The 21,171-nt window shown below is 44.5% G+C and overlaps 1 protein-coding gene across 4 annotated transcripts in view; it reads right to left on the bottom strand.

Moving 5' to 3' along the window:
* The window catches only part of DIS3L2 (DIS3 like 3'-5' exoribonuclease 2), a 365,113-nt gene that overhangs the window by 67,213 nt on the left and 276,729 nt on the right, over positions 1-21,171 (bottom strand). For all 4 annotated transcript variants that reach the window (XM_055379766.2, XM_055379768.2, XM_055379769.2 and 1 more), the window contains exons 12-13: positions 20,543-20,650; positions 6,467-6,700 (exon numbers count right to left, since the gene is read on the bottom strand). In XM_055379766.2, coding sequence (XP_055235741.1) covers positions 6,467-6,700; positions 20,543-20,650 — 342 coding nt within the window. The remainder of the gene's footprint in view (positions 1-6,466; positions 6,701-20,542; positions 20,651-21,171) is intronic.

Genomic DNA, 21,171 nt, shown 5'->3' with positions numbered 1-21,171 from the left:
ATTCACTTTCGGGAGGCTCTTTCTAAAACCCAGTTCTGCTCATGTCACTTACATACTTAAAATCATTCCATAGCTGCCCTGGTTCATTCCTACAGACTCCAAGGCCTAGCCTGTGTCTCCTCTAGCTCCTCTCTCTCTCTCTCTGCACCCTACACCACACACCCTGGAACAATCTGCCATTTCTCATCCCTCCCATGCTTGTACCAGCAGTTTGCTTGCCTTTGCAGCCTGGCTAGACCCTCAAGTCTTTTAGAAGGCCTAATGCCCCACTACTTCCGCTGGAAAATCTTCCCTGAACCCCTGAGACTCTGAGCTGGTCCTCTCCAAGACAGCTCACTGCACTATGGGCAGAGCAGAGTTCTGTCACATCACTTTACATTTTCTGTGTGGCCTGCTGGCTCTCTCATTATTTTCCTATATTATTTATAGAAAAGCTCTACGACTAAGAAAACAGAATGATTCTACAAATATACTCAACCCTGTGATCAATAGCTTCCTCGTGTGTTTAAGTGACAACATAAATAATAAGACCAAGGAAGAGCCAGACAGGATAAATGTACCCATCCTTCCTACCTTGGATCAAATATATGGTACAAATATTAAACAGCAGAGCTGGAATGCTCATTTCTTGAAAGCGACTGTATTGGAGAGAAGGAACAGAAGCAGATTCAACAAAACATACAGCTACATTTGGCAATGGGGGCAGTGTGGGGGAGAAATGCTACACAGTTTCCTTAGCGCTACATTTTGCCATGAGCAGTCCCCACCTTCAGCGCACCTACAAGAGGCAGAGCCAGCATCTCTGCAAGTGGGCTTGGGTGGGATGGAGACCTGACTGTGAAGAGCTGCTGAGCTTGCAGAAGTGGGAAATGAGAACCCCTGCTCCTTTTGCTTCAGGCTAATTAAAGCGACCTGCCTGTAAATGGAATAAGGGAACTGATGCTAAACTGATTCATTCCTCTACTCCCCACCTCCCATTGGACTGGATAAGCATGGTACTAATCAAAGGAATAATTTACCTAATTGCATGAAGCCATCCTGAGAGTTAACTTAGCATGACTGTTCTCCATTACCCAGCCTGGCTTCCCTGTGAAGTGATGATGAGCTGCTAAAAGCTCACTGGATAGCAGGGCTGAATTGCTAGCTGGCTGTTTAAGCAGAGGTCAGCAAAGTATGGACCACAGGCCAAACCTGCTTTTGTATGACCCATGAGCTAAGACTGGTTTATGCATTTTTAAATGGCTAAAAAATAATCAAAGGAAGAACAATATTTTGTGATGTGTGAAAACTATATAAAATTCAAATCTCAGTGTTCTTAAAGTTTTGTTGAAACACAGCCACATTTATCCATTTAAAGCAACGCTGGTGTTTTCACACTACAACAGCAGAGTTGAGTAGCAGAGACAGAGACTGCACAGCCCACAAAGCCTAAGCCATTTACTATCTGGTCCTTTACAGAAAATATCTGTCAATCCCTGCCTTAAAGGCTGGACCAGGTCAAGGTCATACATAACAGCATTCCACTGCAGCTTGGGTCCCAGGGTATTTAAAAATAATTTCCATTAACAAGGCTATCTTTACAATCAAGTCCACTCAAAGAAACTGCCTGCAGTTTGGGTTTCAAAATTGCACCAAGTAGGATTTATACAAGATGCAGTTGTGAAGCTCCTGGAGTTGAGAGTAATTTGCCTGGGAAGATGGTAACATCAGGTTTTCTCCACCACTACTTCAACTTCCTCTGAATTCCCAAAGTCAGTGACCCAGAAGGAACTGCTCACATCCCCTAACCACCTGTCAGGGGACCCATGATGGTGCACAGCTTCCTGCAAACCTCATGCTTATTTTACATGGAAGCCCTCAAACAGAGTGGCTTCTGGGTACTGCCACCTGACTGATGAGGAAGAGGCTAGAGAGAGAACCCCAGCAGGCAGTAGGTGTAGCATCCTAAAATCAATCAATATTCCCAAGACACTTTCATAATGGGATTCTTCTGGCACCTGCCACCCTCCCTTGGTATCTTTTCTGAATGCCATGGCTAAGAAGCCTGAGGCCTTGTCTTCACATTATAGTCAGGCAGTCTCTGTAAAGGACCTAAGTGGGAAGGTGCCTGAGAACAGGCTTTGTGTCCCAATAAACAGAAGTGCCAGGGGACTCTGTGACCCCTACTCTCAAAGTCTATTAGTTGGGCCTGAATCACTGAGCAAGAACCAGGCAGACAGCAAACTTCCCACAGTTCCCCTTCTCCCAAAGCTCAAGATTTGGATATGATTATAAAGCATTATGATTCCTTTTACTACAAACATAAAAAAGTCTGGGCCCCTGTTATGGGAGCTCCCTTTTCAGAAATGAGAGACATATGTTATAAATAAACAAAATAAAACAAACATCTATGTTAAGTCCAAGAATTAACTTAGCAGCAGAAAACATGGAGATAGAAGAAACTACCTGGAAGGGGTATTACTCAACCCATCTAACCAAAAAGCACAAGAATGCATTCGGTATCTGCATTTGCTTTCTAAGCAATGAAACAAAGGAGTCATTCATGTACCTAGAACCTCTTTAGAACTAGGTTGAACTGTAGGTAAAGGAGACATTTGGAGCAGATAATCCTACCTGGAAGGCAGTGCTTCCCTATCTGTTTCCCACCACATTTCTAGGATATGAACTAGTATATACATATGCTAATATATGACAGCACACTAGGGTAAACAAGACTGCTAGTAGGTGGCACTCATGGAACTGGGGCCAGACTAGGTGGCCCTGAGGGCTGAGGCTCACTATCTCAGACATGGGCTAGGCAGCTCTGGTCTAAGTTGCCAACTGCAAATACACAATGGTCAAGTTGCTCTACAGTTCTGAGGCTATGACTTCTGAACTAGTAGGTCCCTAACTCAACAAACAATCACCATACTAGTGCCGCACACTCAGCCCCCATTCATTCTGAAAGTCATCATGGTAAACTGACTTCTTGGAAAGGTGAAACGTGGTTTACACACTTATTCTGAACCTAAGGGCATGATGTGTAAATAAATGGTACCCCCTCGCAGAGACTCATCTCTAATTGAGGCTAGCTTAAATGGACTTTATTTTTTATTTTTTAAAGGACTGCCACCGAAAGCATGGACATAGTAGTCTGAGGCAAACAAAGCATCAGAGAACAATTCCAAACAGTAGGCTACTCAAAAAAGCACCAAGGAAAAATGGATTTTTGTGAGGGCAAGGCAGGCAGTAGGGGCAGGAGAACAAATGCAGTGACTTCTGAACAGGGCCATTTAGCTGATTTATAAATGACCTCACCAGAGTCCTTTGCTGTAGAAGATTGATGTGCTCCTCCTTCCAAAGCTGGGGTCCATGGACTTGTTTTCGGGGGAACCAAGGAATCAACTCCAAGGGTGCAAAGCCCTTATTTTCAAACCTTAATTAACTGGAACCTAATTAGGACTTCGGAGGGTTTTCTTTCCACTTAAAAGGAAAATGTTTTTCTCTCTCAAGTCAGCATGGTGTAAATGAAGGCAAAGTGAACACAGGGCAATTTGAATTTCTTGCATATAAGCAACTCACTTAACCTTTAGGGGCTTCAGCTCTCTAACTGATAAATTGAGAAGGCCAATAGAGACAGATATCCAAAGCCATTTTCAGCAATAAAACTCTGATTCTGAGACATGCCAACAGATCTTTATCTATCAATAATCTGAGATCATTCTTCTATTTTGACAACTATACCCTATCCTCATATGAGCTTGGATCACCTGACAGTCTTCTATAGTTTTTACAGTATTTCATATATTTAATTCAACTGAACTTTGCAACAAACTGGTGGGGTGAAGTCTCTAAAACGTTATGACAGAAACTTTCCTGTGATGTGCTTCAGCAGCCATTGGTTGGTTATTCCAGAAGTTAGAAAAAGAAGAGAATCAAACAGAGGAAGACAAACCCATCACTAAATGTTTTAACTTATATAGATGTATATTCATTCACTAATTTTTTGTAAATGTAAGGCTTTCAAAAAGGGAATGCTAACCGGAATTCTACGTAGTCTTTTCTGAATAAACTACACTCACAATTCACTGTTCATACGTTACCATTTGATTTCTTTAAAAAGAATGAGAATTTAGACATTTATGAAGCAATTTGAATACAGAATGCTTAATGGATTTTGTAATTATCCCCTGTTTTACAACTGAATTTTTAAAGACTTATCCTTATCCAGGTCTTTCCAAAACATTTAACTTAGTTTTTATAAAAACAACAGCTTCTTTTTTATGTTCGTATTTGATCAGTTTCCCTGATATTTAGTTAAACTGCGTAATTACAACAAGTACAACTGGCCTAGCCAGGTTTGAGAATACACATACCACTCCCCTGGTGGGGGCCAAGGGAGAAGGCAGTACTAGACAGCCGGTGCCACCTACTGCATCACTGATCACTGCGTTTTACAGAGGGAAGGATGAGCACTGGCTGAGATATTGTGGGGCTGGACTAGAGCTGGGGGAGGGAGGCCAGGGATAGAGAGACAGATTTTGGCTTGTTAGCATCCAGTTAGTAGTTAGAATCACGAGAGGTCACTCAGGGTGGGAGTATGGATAGAGAAAGAACAAAGGTTGGGTAGATCCCAGGGAATGCCAACCCTAAAGTGGTGGACAGAAGAGGCTTCTGCAAAGGGGGCCAGCAGGACATTACTGGAGATGTACAAAGAGAAACAGAGAACCATGAGGTGGGTTTCAAAGGGGCTGGTGCAGGTCAGAAGTCTAAGAAGCAAGAACTGTAAAGCGTCCTTGGACTTGACAATCAGGCAGCCACCTGTAAATGAGAAACAGAGTGTGTTCACACTCCCATGAATGATTTCTTAAAGGAAGGAAAGTAGGTATTCTGTAATCCCCTATGCCTTTAGTTTCTCTTCCACCATGTCTGCTGTCTTCTTCAGCATCCGCTCTGCCTCTTGTCTCCCTGTCAGCATTCTCACGCAGACAGGCCTGCTCAGGCTGTCCGAGCCCAGGCTGGGGAAGGAGGAGCAGGAGAACTCCAGAGGCTACCCTGACTGCCACACACAGGCAGGACAGGTCATCCACTGGTCCCAACGGCAGCCACTTCTTCCTAGGCCCAGGGCAGCACCTATTTGCAATGCCTGCTAAGAAGCATTTGTGCAAGTCTGTTGCAAAAGGGAGGATAAAATCAGAACTTCAATCAGAAGGCTTTACAAGGCCTTTCAGATTTCTCCCAGCTGACAGGCTCAGGGAAAGAAGTCTGCATGAGGCGGTCTAGTGAACAGTTCCACGCTCCTACCCACCTCATTTCAGACACGTGGAAACTTCCCAGAGCACACAACAAGCAAGGAAGGAGTGTTTGGGTGAGAAATATAAATGAAGGAGAAAAAAAGTCCATAATACAAAACATAGTCTCTGCTCTGTAATATACTGACAAGCAATGAAAAAAGAAATCCTGGGTCCTAACAGTTACTGACTCTCAGACATGGAAATTCAAGCAGGTTTAAGTGACAGCTACCTAAGTCCCAGAGGGCTGCCAGCAAGGCTGTGAGACTTCAGAGTTATCAATAACAATCCAGGCCAATGTGTTCTTCAATAGCCAATGTTCTACAGCAGGGGTCCCCAACTGCCGGGCCATGGGCCATACTGGTCCATGACCTGTTAGGAACCAGGCCGCACAGCAGGAGGTGAGCAGTCAGTGAGTATGAGCACCTGAGCTCTGCCTCCTGTCAGGTCAGTGGCAGCATTAGATTCTCATAGGAGCTCAAACTCGATTGTGAACTGTGCATCCAAGGGATCTAGGCTACATGTTCCTTATGAGAATCTAACTAATGCCTGATGATCTGAAGTGGAAGTTTCATCCCAAAACCATCCCCCACCCCTGGTCTGTGGAAAAATTGTCTTCCACGAAACTGGGCCCTGGTGCCCAAAACAATGGGACCGCTGTTCTACAGTCTCCTCAGTTCTCTGCTTCTTCAGATATTAATCTGGAATTTGTAAACAAATAACTCTTTTTTGGGAGATGAGGTATAAGAAGAAATACTTTTTTTCCAAGCCTTCGTATCAGATACTGGTCAGCTGCCTCCTAAATTTCCGTGTCTCCTATTCTTGCCTCCATTAAAGAACAGGTTTGAGTAGAGACCTGAGGTGAGGATCACAGACTGGACACAGCCTTACCAGGGAAGACCAGCTGGGGGTTTTGGTCAGAGCCACCCACACAGACCCACTCTTTGCCTTGGCTCATGTCATTAGGCCTCGTGTACCTGTGGAATCATACAAAATACAGAATATTTTGCATAATATCCTGTATTTGGAGAGTGAATAGGAGTTAGTTCCTGCCGGCCTCAGAGAACATGATTTTAGTGTGGTGCCTGGAGCAAAGAGAAGGAAGGAAGAGTCTAAGCCTGCCAAGCTGCCCTCATCCATGCTGGGTTCAGGCACGAGTCAAATCTGTTGGCTACACTAAAAAAACATGTACTGACCTGATCCAAACGAAGTGCGCCGTCCACAAAGCGCTGCTGGCGTAACTGCTTGGCAATTCCGTGGAGATTCAAGACGGCCTGGTGTACCTCCTCGCTGCTATGCTCTGGGGAAATGGGGGGCAGCTCTTTCGCAGGGATTTTCTCAGTTGGGCTTTCAATCATGCTCTGTGCATGCTCGTAGCTAAGTTTGGTGCAGGAGCGGATGATGGTCCGGCCAAACCATTCATCAAGGATCTGCAAAGATGGACAGATTACAAGGGAATTGTGAGGACAAATGTTTTTCAGGTTTTTCTTCCTTCAGCCATTCATCCATACACATTCAACAAAGATTTATTGAGCACTGACTGTGTGCTCGGAATGGTGGCAGGTTCAGGCTAGGCACCCAGATGAATCAGAGATGGAAGCTGCTGCCCTCAGGAAGCTTAGTCTCCACCTGGCGTGGAATTAATCCAATGGGCACTGGACACCTATGGACGGTCCCCAAGCACACCAGTGGCACAGGCAAGGCATGCTGGAGGCTTTTTCATTAGTTTCGGTGAGTGGGCATCAATGTCGACACTGAGGGGAGTAGAGGAGAGAGCTGCCAACAACGTGGCAGACAGGGACTCTGCAGGCTTGGGAACAGCTTGGATGTGGAGTGAGGGAGAAGGGGAAGGTGGGGCCACTGACAGAAAGAGTGAACACAGGTGGAGAAGCAGGATGAGGCTAGAAAGAGAAAACCCATTCCGACTTTTCCATTTGGGGCACATATGTAGAGACAGAAGTCTAGAACAGGCTTCTCAATCTTGGCACTGTTGGGCTGAATAATTCCTTGTTAGCCAGGGGGCTGAACTATATATTATAAAATGTTCAGCAGCATCCCTGGCCTCTATCCACTGGATGTCAGGAGCACCTCTCCCTACCAAGTTGATAATCAAAAATGTCTCCAGACATGGCCAAATGTCTTCTGGGGGAAAGCTGGCCCAGGCTGAGAACCACTGGGCTTGAAGGAGATATACCCAAGTTTAGTGGTGGTGCCAGCCGAGCGGTGGGATTACCACTGAGGTGCATTTTATTATTTTCACTTTTCTGTATTTTGTATAATAAGTATGTATTACTTTTAAAACAAAAAAAGGACATTAAAACATTTTGGGGACTCCTAGGTCTGAGGTTCAGGGAGAGATGTAGGTGAGGGGATCTGGCAGGCATTCGGATGTGGGCCTGGGTCGTTTGGAGGTGGAAGGATCTATGGAAGAAAGGGCGGTTGGGGGAGGTGGGGCTGCTTGGCCTAACACCTCCTTCATGTTAAGGAGAGAAGAGAAGTCAGGGAATGAAAACAGTAGAAAAAACAAGAGAGCTGAGAGAGACAGGACAAAAACCAGGAGTGACCGATGTTAGGAAAAGCAGGAGAAAAGAGCTTTAAGAAAGGGGACTCAAAGACAACACAGGGCACTCAGAGAGCAATTGCTATGAGACAGGCATTGTTCACACTCTCCATATGGCAACTATTTAATTCTCATAACAATGCTATGAGGTAGGAATTTTGCTATCCTCTTCTTCAGTTGAGGAAACTAAGACATACAGAAATTAAGGAATTTGCCCAAGGTTACACTGCTACAGACTGGCAAAGCTGGGAACTGAACCCAGGCAGTCCAGCCCTAGAGTCTCTCTAAACCACAAGTGTATGTCCAATGCCACTTGGATGTCAAGGAGGAGAAAACAAAGACAAGCTCCTGGCATTGAGCATTTGCTGGCTGGTGGTGTTTATGAAGGCTATTTTAGGAAAATATAGGACAGGGGCAGAGTCACATTGCAAAGGTTTAAGGCATGTACTGCAAATGGGTTCTGGAGACGCTGTGAGGAGGGCTCTAGCTCTTCTCACTCCCAGGGCAGCCAGAGCTTCGGCCTCCCATCAGCCTCATGCACACGTCCCCGGTGCTACTCAAACAGCAACATCTTCTGTGTGTGACATGACACGAAAAAACCTGGGAAGCACCAGGTTAAGGATAGGTGGGGGCATCGGAAGCGGAGGCAATGCAACCAGTGTGGATGACCACTTCCAAAAGAACAGGAGGGAAGGAGCGCTTTGGAATGAGCAGAACAGAGGGCTGTGTGGCAGTTGTAGGGTAAAGAAGAGAAACCAGCACTGAAGGAAGACTGAAGACACAAGAGAACAAAAGGGATCTTGGGCCAAATGGAGGCCACCCATCCTGGACAGAGGAAGCCCAGCCTGGTGGGGAGGAAGGAAGGAAGGAAAGGGCAGGAGACCCTGAGGGGAAGAAGAGGGAAGCTGAGAGCATGACTATCACAGAACCCCAATCTATGTAGTTGAGCATGAGGCAAAGAACAAAGGAGGCTAGGTGGAGTTTGAGGGCCTGAGGAGAATGGAAAAGCTCTGGATAAATGCGTGGAAGTGTATTTTCTGTGCAAGAAAAGGGAGGGAGCACCAGTCAAGAGTAGAACATTTTACCTTTTAACCTGGGCTTGCAGACATCCCCCTTGCCTTGCTCTTCACCAGCCAACCCTTCTGTTCACAAGCTCTCAGACAATGCTTTCCGAAAAAGCCAGTTGAAGAGTATGTAGGCATTCCCCATGGGGAAGGACTCAGCCCAGCCCAGGTGCTGTTCACACCGCAAAGCCTCCAGGGAATACAGCTTCTGCCCTGGAAGGCTGGAGAGACCACTTTGGTACCCTCACCCTCCCTTAAAGGAAGAATCAATACTCTTGAAAAATGGCAGCCATGCGGTAGAGGAAAAGAATGGTGGCAACTACTCACATTTTTATCCAGAGCAAAGTCTCATAAGAATCTTGAATCTGTAATCACTGACTTTAACTTTTCTTTTAAAAAAATCCTGAAACTATTCTTTCCATATTATTCCAAGAACTACCACTATCCAAAGATATAAGGGATTCAAATAATCTCACAAATCTTCGACTGTGGCAAGCAGGTCTGAATTTGGCTCTCAGGAAGCATGTGTGTGCTGTGGGCAAAAGCAACTGTAGAGTCAATTCCAGGTACCACCTGACAGTCCCAGTGGGGAGTGCCACGTGCAGGTCTCCAGAAGAGTCTGAAGAGCCCCTTTTAGGCTCAGCCAGGCTTGTCCTCTTCGCACATCCACATTTCCTGAAGAGCTGCTCCAGCCTCCTCTGGAATGACAGGGCCATGACCTCTTCATTCTTGTGGTCTCAAGGGTTTCCCCTGGTGATTTAGCTTGCTTCCTTTTCTACAATTCATTCCAAACCCAGTCACTCCTCCTGTGTGTCTACATTGGGCTGTACAGTCTGCCTTCAGTATGCTCAGGGAATGTCAGTTTCAGTTCTATTCCACTGTTCTCTTTCACATTTCACAAGTGGTCTGGAGGTTCCCTCCAGCATCCAGCATTCAGGTCACAGGGTCTGCAGCCTCCCAGGGTCTGCGGTCTTTCTCCCTAGTGAATGCTCCAGCACAGGGCAACCACTGCACCCTGATCGGGCATTTGCTTTCACATAAGCCATGGGTCAAGAACTGCTTTCAAAATCTAGTGAATTTTGGCCAAGCACGGTGGCTCATGCCTGCAATCCCAGCACTTTGGGAAGTCAAGGAGGGTGGACTGCCTGATGTCAGCAGTTTGACACCCTGGCCTGGTCAACAAAATGAAACCCCGTTTCCAGAAAAAAACAAAAACAAAAACAAAAATTAGCCGGGCATGGTTGTGCGCACCTGTAATCCCAACTACTCAGAAAGGTGAGGCATGAGAATTGCTTGAGTCTGGGAGGTGTTGGTTGCAGCGAGCCGAAGTTGCACCACTGCACTCCAGCTTGGGCGACACAGTGAGACTCGGTCTCAAAAAAACAAAACAAACAGAAAAAAACTTAGTGAATGCTCCAGGCCCTCCTCCCTGAAATATTTATGCATAAAACGTAGCAGCAAGTTCCACGAGGTTCCCAGACACCCCTGTACCCTGCAGGCCCACATCTCCTGGCTCTAAGCACATCTCTGTAGCTCCCTCTCACCCCTCTGATTGCTGGCCCTGACCAGGAGCCACTTGGAATCCTGAGGTATTCCTAAAATTGATTACCTGAGACTTGCCCAAAGCAGCAGCTTGTCACTCTTTACCAAAGCCTGCTCACCACCTATGCTGGCATTGGCTACCAGTTCATTTGAGCTCCTTTTTTTTTTTTTTTCCTTAATGGGCACCTCTACTTTGTTCCCTTATCAGTCAAGATAGATAAGATGTCCCTTCCTAACAGCACATAGGAACACCACCAAATTGGAGACTGCAGTGCTGATGATCACTTTCCCATAGCTCTTTTGCTTCACTTCAGTCATCTTCCTTAACGCCTGCAACCCTGAAAATCCATCCCAACCTTCTCTTTAAATACACGAAGCGCTGAGGTAGAAGCTTGAAGAGCCATCAGGAACTTCCTGCTCAGGCACAGGGACCTCTGGCAGCTGAATCTACTCTGCCTTAACACAGTCCAGTGCTTCTGGGAGTCACACCTGACATGTACTAAAAAATGACTAGGCCAGGGAAAGAAGGCCTGAAACCATCTTCTGCAGACGCCAAGCAGAAAAGAAAGGAGTCTGTTGTCCTCTGACACAGAGAAAGGCAGCAAGAAAGCAAAGATCCAAATGCAGGGGGTCCTCGGAATAGCCAACCTCACAGTATGTAAGGCAGGCCTCTCTGTATGGAACACCTCATTACTTTCCAATTTGGAAACTGGATTCACATCAATGCCCAGTGCATAACCAAAGCCAGTGGCAGAAGACAAAAGGACAGAGTTTTTCATGGAAAAAGTAGAAACAGCAGGGGGAGCTTCAGAAACAAAACACTTCATAAAGAAGATCATGTCTTTCCTCTTTCCTTTTTTTTTTTTTTTTTGAGACAGAGTCTCGCTCTGTCACTCTGTTACCAGGCTGGAGTGCAGTGGCACGATCTGGGCTCACTGCAACCTCCGCCTCCCGGGTCCAAGTGATTCTCCTGCCTTAGCCTCCTGATTAGCTGGGACTACAGGCACATGCCACCATGCCCGGCTCATTTTCTGTATTTTTAGTAGAGACGGGGTTTCACCATGTTGGCCAGGATGGTCTCTAACTCCAGACCTCGTGATCCGCCCGCTTTGGCCTCCCAAAGTGCTGGGATTACAGGCATGAGCCACCACGCCTGGCCCCTCTTTTCTTTCTTAATCACAGGATTTGGGTCACTCTTCTGTAGGCAGGTGAGTTTACTGCACATACTCTGGAATACCACTGTTCAGAATGTCAAATTAAATACAGTGCCAACACTGACTGAAGGCGTATTACTGGCAAAAAACTACTGAAAAAGGAGTACATAATTATGTACTACAGCACTGTAATTCAAGGCCTACCTACTGTACTAAGTAAGACCGGAAGTAGTCTAACACTCGGAGTATTCTTAAACCTACTACTTCTAAAATCTCCTTAACACATCTGGGAGGAGTGCATTGTTCAGCCCATTTTACAGTTGAGAAAACAGGCCAGGAACTTGTCAAAAGTCACACAAACTCCTAAGTGGCGGCCAAGACCAGATCCACTTAAAGACAGACCCAAAATCTAGTGTTACTTTTATTCCATTTCAGGTGAAGGTCATAAATTAGACAGAGGCAGATGATGAAGTAAAATAAGCCAAGTATGTCTCAAACACATATCAACTTTCTATATTGATACAGAAGTATGACCACTTCCTTTGAAAATTATTCAGTTCCATTCAAATGTACCTTTAAATTTATCCTCTGAAAAATGTCAGCACCTCATTAAGATATATCTCTGGCTGAAAAAACTGCAAGTGGGGTTAATTTATAATCTTAAATAATTAGGTACAAAATCACTTTTGCAGGAGCTCCGGGCTTCCGTATGCAAAATATTTTGTTCAAAAAAATATGAGGAAGAAAGAAACCTTTTCCTGAATGGAACAAAACCAGGCTGTTTGGAGAGACGGAGGGTGGGAGGGAGGCAGAGTGGATTTTGGCTGCTTCTTAGAGCTACGAAAACAGGGCAATCATCCTTAGTAGGGGCAGCCCGGCAGTGAGAGAAGTCAAAGGTGCCAAGAAGCAAGTGTCTGAAAAGGACTAGGCCGAGAGAGGACGGGCTGGAAGAGAGCAGAGAGAGGCAGGTCATGCCTGTGGTGGAAAGGACGCAAACTTGCTAGGGAAGGTCCTAGTAACTGCAGAGGACAGAGGCAGTGGGGTGGCTAGAGCAAACAAGAGGCTACTCCACAAGCCCCAGTCCTCACACTAGGGCCACCATCACTGAGCAAAGCTCAGACTTCCCCTGAAAAAGGAAGAGACGAACACAGTAAGATTAAGGCGTGAATATCTAGACTGAAGCACCATTGCACACAATCCACTTATACACCCAGCAGAACGCTCACTTTCTCTTCACAGGTGGCTCACTGCAACTTCTGCCTCCTGGGTTCAAGCAATTCTCCTGCCTCAGCCTCCCAAGTAGCTGGGACTACAGGTGCCCACCACCATGCCTGGCTAATTTTTGTATTTTTAGTAGAGATGGGGTTTCACCATGTTGGCCAAGCTGGTCTTGAACTCCTGACCTCAGGTGATCTGCCCACCTCAGCCTCCCAAATTGCTGAGATTAAAGGTATGAGCCACCATGCCCAGCCAAATATTTATTTATTTATTCATTCATTTATATTTTAGAAACATGGTCTCGATCTGTTCTCAATCTGATCAAGTGATCCTCCTGCCTCAGCCTCCTAAGTAGCAGCAAGGCAGAGAGAAATTTTGATGTGGAAAGGGGGACTTCAGCAGTTGAAGTTGGCTAGCCTCTCTCATTTCCAAGGAGAAATGAAAGGTACTTGGGAGAATGATGGGTCTTAAAGGAAAGAGGAGTGGAAAGCAAGGTTGAGGTTGGAACCCAAGAAAAAAGGCTTGGAACCTAGTGACGAATAAAAGGATTCCCAAGTAGCACTGAAGGTTCAGCTGAGAAAGCCCCAACTGGTACACAATATAGTTCTACAATGTCCAATTCTCAGAATGGAATGAGTTAAGCAGGGAGGAAAAGATCTGCTCAGCTACAAGGAAGGGGCAGAGGCTTGAAGGATATGAGAAGATGGCAGGTGGGGAAACTCAACCTTGACTGATGTCCAGTCCCTGGAGCTGGGGAGGGGGCCTGCAGCACAGCAGAGAGCTCAGTTACACATAAAAGGCAGCTTCTCTCCTGTGAGCAGCAATGCTCCAGGACATGAGAGGAGACGCTGGTTGCAGGAAGACTCTGGAGTCCATGCATTTCCAGCACAGAAGACAGGCAGAAAAGAACAAGGAAAAAGTTACCATTGTAAGGGCGTTTTATCTTTTATTGTGAATGAGAGATTGGAAAGTTTTAATGGAGAGACAAGGCTTAAGATTCAGAAGGATCACTCTGACGGCTGTACGCAGAGGAGATGACGTGGGGCAAGAGCAGAGGCTGCAAGGACAGTCAGGAGGCCACTGTATTTGTCAAGGTGAGAGAGAATAGCTTGGACGCAGGTATTAGTGCCGGTAGTTAAGGAAGGGGGCTGATTCTGGAGGCATTCAGAAAGCAAAGCAGCGATGACACACTGGCAGACTGGATGCAGATGTAGCATGAGAGAAAGACCAAAGTCAAGAATGACCCCGTGGTTTTTGACCTAAGTAAATGGCTGAAACAGGCGACTTCCATAGTACACTCCAGGTCCTGACTAATCCTATACAGCACACAGCACGGATGTCACAGGAGACGCAAACTGAGGATAGCTAATCAATTGTGAGACCCTTCTTTTATTATTCTGATCTTTGGCCCTAAGATTCTAAGGTTCTAAGGTCTAAGGACTTAGTTACTAAGTCAGAGAATAAGACTTTCACAACCAACATGTTAGAAATATGCTAAAAATAAATTATTCAGCATTTATTGACCTAAAAGCCTGAGCACTAGCTTAATGAATGCATACATGTCCAAGATTTTCTTGTGAGTGTTTAAAAAAAAATTTAGTAGGCGTTAAGAAAACGTTGGAACAGTCTTTCTATAGCTGACCATGCCTGCTCCAGAAAGTAAGCCATTCCAATAGACTAAGGAAAAATACACAGCTTTCTCCACTTCAACTCCAGGTGAGACTGGTGGCTACGCAGCAGCTGTGGCATGATGCTGTTGGCCCTGCTCTGACTCCTTCTAAGTCCAAACCTTTACGCCAAGAGAAGTCACCACTGCATGCAAAACCAGCCTCAGACTTTGGCCACACAGGCTTCGGAGATCCTCCTCTTCATCACTGGGTTCTTGATGCAGGACTACCCCTTGCCCGTTGGCCTTCTCTGGCTCCCTGACCCTCCCATCTGGTTCCGAACTTTGTTCCCCCAGCCCTTGCTAAACTCAAGCTTTCCTTGCCAGTGTCTTGAGGAAGGACCATCCCTTGGATGTGAGTCTGGAATCTGACCTCTCATTTCATGCATCCTGATTGTGGGTAAGAGATAATCATCCCAGGACTAACCAACCAGGTCTACCTCTCATGTGGTCGCTTGGTCTGGGTAGGGTGTTTGGATAACCACAGTACAAGGAGTGTGGTTAGTGGGCTTTGCCCTACAACTCTGTCTCTAGTCCAAACTCTCATTACTTCCGATCTGGCTTGGTTTGCACTGAGGCCCACAGCCCCTCCTGGATCCTGTGCCTACTTCACACCTGCTCTCTAGTCCCTAATGCCAGTGGCCTGGGCACCAGACACTACCTCCAACAGAAACCCCAGAGGCCAACTGAGTTACAGAGTTTGCCACTTTCTAGTGCTTCTTTTATGACCCTCATATTTTAGAAGCTCATTAGATTGGGCAGCTTTTTATTTCTTGGGTCTGATTTTGGCAGGCAAAATTCAGACTCGAAGTTCTTTTCTGTTGACTCAAGTTAGCTTTCTTCTACGGGCTTTTATTTTCTGTTTAGTTAAACTTTCACGAAAATAAGCATTTATAAAAATATAAAAGCTACACATTTTCAAAAAACATTAGAAAATACAAAAAAGTAGAAAAAATTACTCATAGTTTTACTACCCAAACATAACCGCTATTGGCATTCGATTTTATTTCCTACTGGTCTTTTTCCATTCATTTTTCCCCTATGCATGCTCCCACCCCCACCAAAATATGATTGCTGGCATACTGTCCTCATAATTCCTTGTTTTCAGATAGCGTTTGCCTCTTAACTCTTAAAAAAATCTTTAAAAGGGTCCTTTTTCTAATTAACCCGATATTTAAGAGCCATAAAAACCAAATATAATGTGTATACCTTGTTTTGATCCCAATTCAGGAAAATCCATGGGAGAAAGCAAGGAAATCTATTACGGACTGGGTTCAGAATGACACCAAGGCATTAGTAGTCACTGTTAGGTGTGCTAATGGCACTGTGGTATATAAGAAAATGTCCAAAATTTTTTCAGCTTCATACTAAAACATGTATGAGCGAAATGACATGTCTGTGGTTTGTTTTAAAACACTTTGTCTTGATAGTTGAATCTGGGAAGTGGGGAGGATGGGTTTATTGTGCCCTTTACTTTCATGTATGTTTGAAATTTTCACAATAAAAATATTAAAGTATACATAGTTCAAATAGTTTTAAAGTATTGTTATGAAAAACAGCAGCCCCCATCCCTCTGTTACTTCCCAAGAGTAACTACTTTTACCTCTTTTAAAAGAGTATTTGGATATTAACTTTCTATATAACCTGTCTGCTACTTCCTGATTTTTTTTAGGCATTATTTGCAAACTTTTCACTACAGAAGATAATTTATTTTTTCTTCCATACACACTCCCTCTCCCACCATGCCCACATAACTATTCTAAGTCCTTAATCCTCCTAATACATGACAATGATCAGAATTCATTTTATCAATCTACTATTATGATTACATAGATACTAAGTGTGACTTTTCTTTTCTATACAACTTTTTATTCTCACTGGAATTAATAACCGTCTTTTTATTTGCTTGGTTTTTCTGTGTGCTATGTATATTAATCTACCCCAAACTTTCCACCAACCGTCCATTTGGTTCTCAAGGTATGGTCCATGTACCCCTAGGGATCCCTGAGACCCTTCCAGGAATCCAGGAGGTTAAAACTATTTTCATAAAAATACTAAGGCAGTGTTTGTCCTTTCCACGTGCTGACATTTACACTGGTGGCACAAAAGCCCTCGTGGGTAAAGCAGCTGCCTTGGTGCAAATCCGACAATGGCACCCAGCACACCTGTGGCTATTGCACTCCAATACCTCATACTCGTATCGAACAACTGAATGCTCTGGACACAGGAGTAAAAAATATTAATTTTATGATGTCTCAACCCTCGATTGCTTGTCTTTTTCACTTTTGCTGCATGTAGAGGTACGCTGGTGGTCTTGAGGAAAAGCGTTTACACACCTGAGCTGTGAAGTGAACTGATTGCTCATTTTATGGAACACCATTTTTACTTGAAGGAACAACTGACACACAAACTATAGTTTAGACTTGGGTATTTTGGGGAGATGAGAGAGCACACTCTCTGGTGTCTGTGTTTTATTTTTTTTCATCCACACAAGGTCTCATTATGTTGCCCAGGTTGTACAATCCTCTTGCCTCAGCCTCCCAAAGTGCTGGGATTACGTGGCGTGATCATGGCTCACTGCAGCCTTGACTTCCCAGGCTTAGGTGATCCTCCCACCTGAACCTCCTGAGTAGCTGGGACTACAGGCGCGTGCCACCACATCTGGCTAATTTTTGTGTTTTTAGTAGAGACAGGGGTTCAATATGTTGCCCAAGCTGATCTCCTGGGGTCAAGCAATCTGCCCGCTTCGGCCTCCCGAAGTGTTGGGACTACAGGCGTGAGCCACTGTGCCTGGCCCAACCAACTTTTGAGAAACTATTAAAGTTTGGTGTAGTACAAAAATGAATAGCCACAATTATCTGAAAAAGTTATTAAAATGCTCCTTTCTTTTCCAGCTACATATCTACACATCAACCAAAACAACTGATTCTAACAGACAGAATGTAGAAGCCCATGAGAGGATCCAGCTTAGCGTCCTCTTCTTTTTCTTTTTCTTTTATTTTTTTCAGACGGAGTTTCACTCTTACTGCCCAGGCTGGAGTGCAATGGCACGATCTCAGCTCACCACAACCTCCACCTCCCGGGTTCAAGTGATTCTCCTGCCTCAGCCTCCCAAGTGGCTGAGATTATAGGTGCCCGCCATCAGGCCCAGCTAATTTTTTGTATTTTTAGTAGAGATGGGGTTTCACCATGTTGGCCAGGCTGGTCTTGAACTCCTGACCTCAAGTGATCTACCTGCCTCGGCCTGCCAAAGTACTAGGATAACAGGCATGAGCCACCACACCTGGCACTTAGCATCTTCTTTAAGACAGACCTGAAGGACAGTGTAGTACCTGTGACAGGGATACTGACTATCTGGCCCTTTACAGGAAAAGTCTGCCAGCCCTGATCTAAGTGATTCCTTCACTTCTTTCCTGTATTGGATTATCTGCTTGCTGGGTCCCATGTCTTCCTCTTTCTTCATTTACTCCTCCTTCATTTTGGTGAAGCACATCTTCTGGTGGCTTTCTGAGAAAGGGTCTATGAGATGGACATTTTTGTTGAAGCCTTGTATGTCTGAAAATGTCCTTTCCTACCCTTTTTATTGATAGCTTCGTTGGGTACAGAATTTTGGCATGGAGATCACAGTCCTTCAGAAATTAGAAAGCTTTGCTTCACTGTCATCTAATTTCTAGGGTTGTGGTAGAAAAGTCTGAAGTTATTCTGATTTCCAATTTTATCGTATGTCTTTTCTTTGTCCACGGTGTTCTGAAATTTTATAATGATGTGTCTTGATGATGTGCCTCCACCCCCATGCTAGGCAGTGTGCCCTTTCAATATGGAAAATCACATCTTCCAGGAATGGGGCATTTCCTAAAATTATTTTGTTGATCATTTCTTGTCCTCTGTTTACTTTGTTCTCTATTTCTGGAACGGTCATTGAACAGATATTGTATATCTTGGACTAGTCTTCTAATTTTTTGTCTTTTCTATCTCTTTTTGGGACAGCTCCTCAACTTTACCTTTCAGTAGGAATCTTGAATCTTTAATTCTTCTAACCTGTGTTTAATTCCCAAGAGCTCTTTTTTTCCCTCCAAATGTTTCCTTTTTAAAGTATCAAGATTTTGTGATATAGCTACCTTCTTTTTTAAAAAAATTCCCTAAAGATATAAGTGATAATTTCTTTTCCCTGCTAGTGTGTTTTGTTCTAGTTACTTTTTCCTGTTTGTTTACTTCATTTTCTGTTTGTTTACTTCTTTCCTGTTTTGTTTGTACTCCAGTTGAATTACACATATACTTAAGAGCCCTAGGGCTAACTGTAAACTCTGGACAGGGTTTCATCAAAATAAAATAAAACTATTGTTGAATCAATGCATTAGTAATAGCCCCCCTATTTCACATTAGAAGCTTCCCTCGGGTTGTCTCTTCATATATGGAAATGAAATCCTAAAAAGCTCTGATTGTGTGGGTGAAGCTTATTGTCTGTAAGCTTTACCGTAGGGAAAGACAGCTGGGCTGCTGATTGGGAAACTCTTAAGGTTAGTATCTTTATGTTTTTATTCCTCACTATTCAGAGTCCTCAGAGATTTTCCCATGTCCCGACTCATGGATATAGGCCTGGCGACCAGAATTCTGGGGCTGGCAGCAAAAAGAAAGCTGACACTCTTAACGTTCAGTGTGCCAACATTCACTCAATCTCCCCCAAGGTGTCACTGCCATCAAGCATGTTTGATGTCCTCTAGTTCAGACACCTCTTACTTTACCCTGTCTAGAGAACACATTTCTGATCTTCCACTAAGTTATAGGAGGGGCAATTTTTAAAAATAAACTTTCAATACTGTTGTAAGCCTCATTCTCCCCCACCCCTCCCCCACTTTCTAGAATTATCTGGTACTGTCAATTTCTGAATTGTTTAGGGTTCTGCTGCATAAACTGGGTTGTTTCTTGGCTTTCTCTATTGCTGGCTCAGGATTCAGCTTTCTCAGGACTGCTAAGTCAGTTACACTCCTCCATCTGCTACACAGATTCCAAAATTTTGTTGCTGTTGTCTCCTCTCCCACTCTCTTTGTCCTTGTGGGTTTATGTCTTAAAAAAAAAATCCTTTTACTGTTGTTTTAGTGAGGTTTTGGGAGGGAATGAAAGTAAATGTGGGTATTTGATCCTCTATCTTTATTTGGAACCTCTTTATAATTAAATATCTTTTTTTACTTCCATTTAATATTACAGTATAAACACTTCCCATGTTCTTCCATGGTCTCTGTCAACAACTTTAATAACTGCATATATTCCACTGAGAAGGCACCAGGGCTTACTTAATCATGACCCTACTTCTGAATGTTTGGAGTTGTTACATTTGCAGGGAGGGGACTAGTTTCTCTTTCATGTATCTCTCTCCTGCCGTTCCCTATGATACGCATAGGCACATCCCGACGACAGGCACAGACATCTTTTTCCTTATGCCTAGAAACCCCTGCTGACATCCTTCTCTCCTCTGTTCTTGGTCTGTGGTTTCACCACCTTGTGCCTTGATTATAGCACTACCTTGCTAATTCATCTTCAACGCTCCAATCATCCAGCATGACGATGCACCACTGACCTTTCTACAATCAGCTTTCTCATGACACTTCAGAGGAACCCTAACACCTACAATTCATTTGTGATTCTCCAGTTTGATTTCACCCCACCTATGTAAACTTCCCACTTTACCTAATGTCCTCCTCCAAACAGGCTCTGCTCTCCTAACTGCAGGCTGGGCTGCCCCTCCTGCCTTTGCCAATCCTCATTCAATCCCACTCACACCCTGTCTCCTGCATAAGCCTCCCCGGCATCACTCTGCTTACTCAATTTCTTCCTTCACCTGATAACAGACAAGAAACCTGTTCTAAGTGCTTAAGGTCAGTCTTGGCTTCTAAGTGGGGCCAACGGCTCTTCCGAGGCAGGGACTCCGACATTTCTCTATGATGGCTACTCCATACCTCCCTTGTCTTACCACCATGGCACCCAAGCCAGTGCCAGGCACATGGTGAGTGCTTCATGACTCATGAAACAGAAAAGAGGTAAGTGGAGAAAGAAAACGTGTAAGTTGTTACCTTGCCCTCTGGAGTCAGTGTCCAGATCACAGAGAAGGTCAGCTTGTCAGACATGGGGTTGAGGCTGCACAGCTCCTCACACAGCAGCCTGGGAAGCATGGGGACCACCTGTAAATAGAGCACAGGCCCATGAGCACCTTTCTCCAACCCGCTTAGGAGAAGCCCAGTGGGCAGAGTTTTGGTGAACAGCTTCAGCTTTTCCAGAGCAAGCTGAAGATGGAGGTGGCTCTGTTCCCAAAGACTCTGCAGAAAGACCACACTATTGTATACTTTTCCACGCGCCTCTAGAGTCAAATAGGAATGTGAGCTGGGAAAGTGAGGAGAACTGGTAAGGGAAGACAAAAGTACAATGCAAGCAATGCAAAATAGCTACATTGTATTATCTACTAAACCTGAAGCTCCAGACTCAAGAAGTACTTGTGCTTTTGGATATAAGCACTCCAGCTGAATTATACATACACTTAAGAGCCCAAGGGTTGAGTGTAAACTCTGGACAGGGTTTTGTTAAAGTAAAATAAGCTATTGTTATTGTTGAATCAATGTTTTAGTAACTGAATATACCGTAATTTACCAAATTACATGTTGGAACATTAAGAGAATACTTCAATAAAATATCACTAGAGTGATAA

This window comes from Gorilla gorilla, chromosome 11 (assembly GCF_029281585.2).
Source record: "Gorilla gorilla gorilla isolate KB3781 chromosome 11, NHGRI_mGorGor1-v2.1_pri, whole genome shotgun sequence".
NCBI classification, from domain to species: domain Eukaryota; kingdom Metazoa; phylum Chordata; class Mammalia; order Primates; family Hominidae; genus Gorilla; species Gorilla gorilla.
Note: the sequence above shows the minus strand (reverse complement) of the source record. Positions and strands in the feature narration are given on the sequence as shown.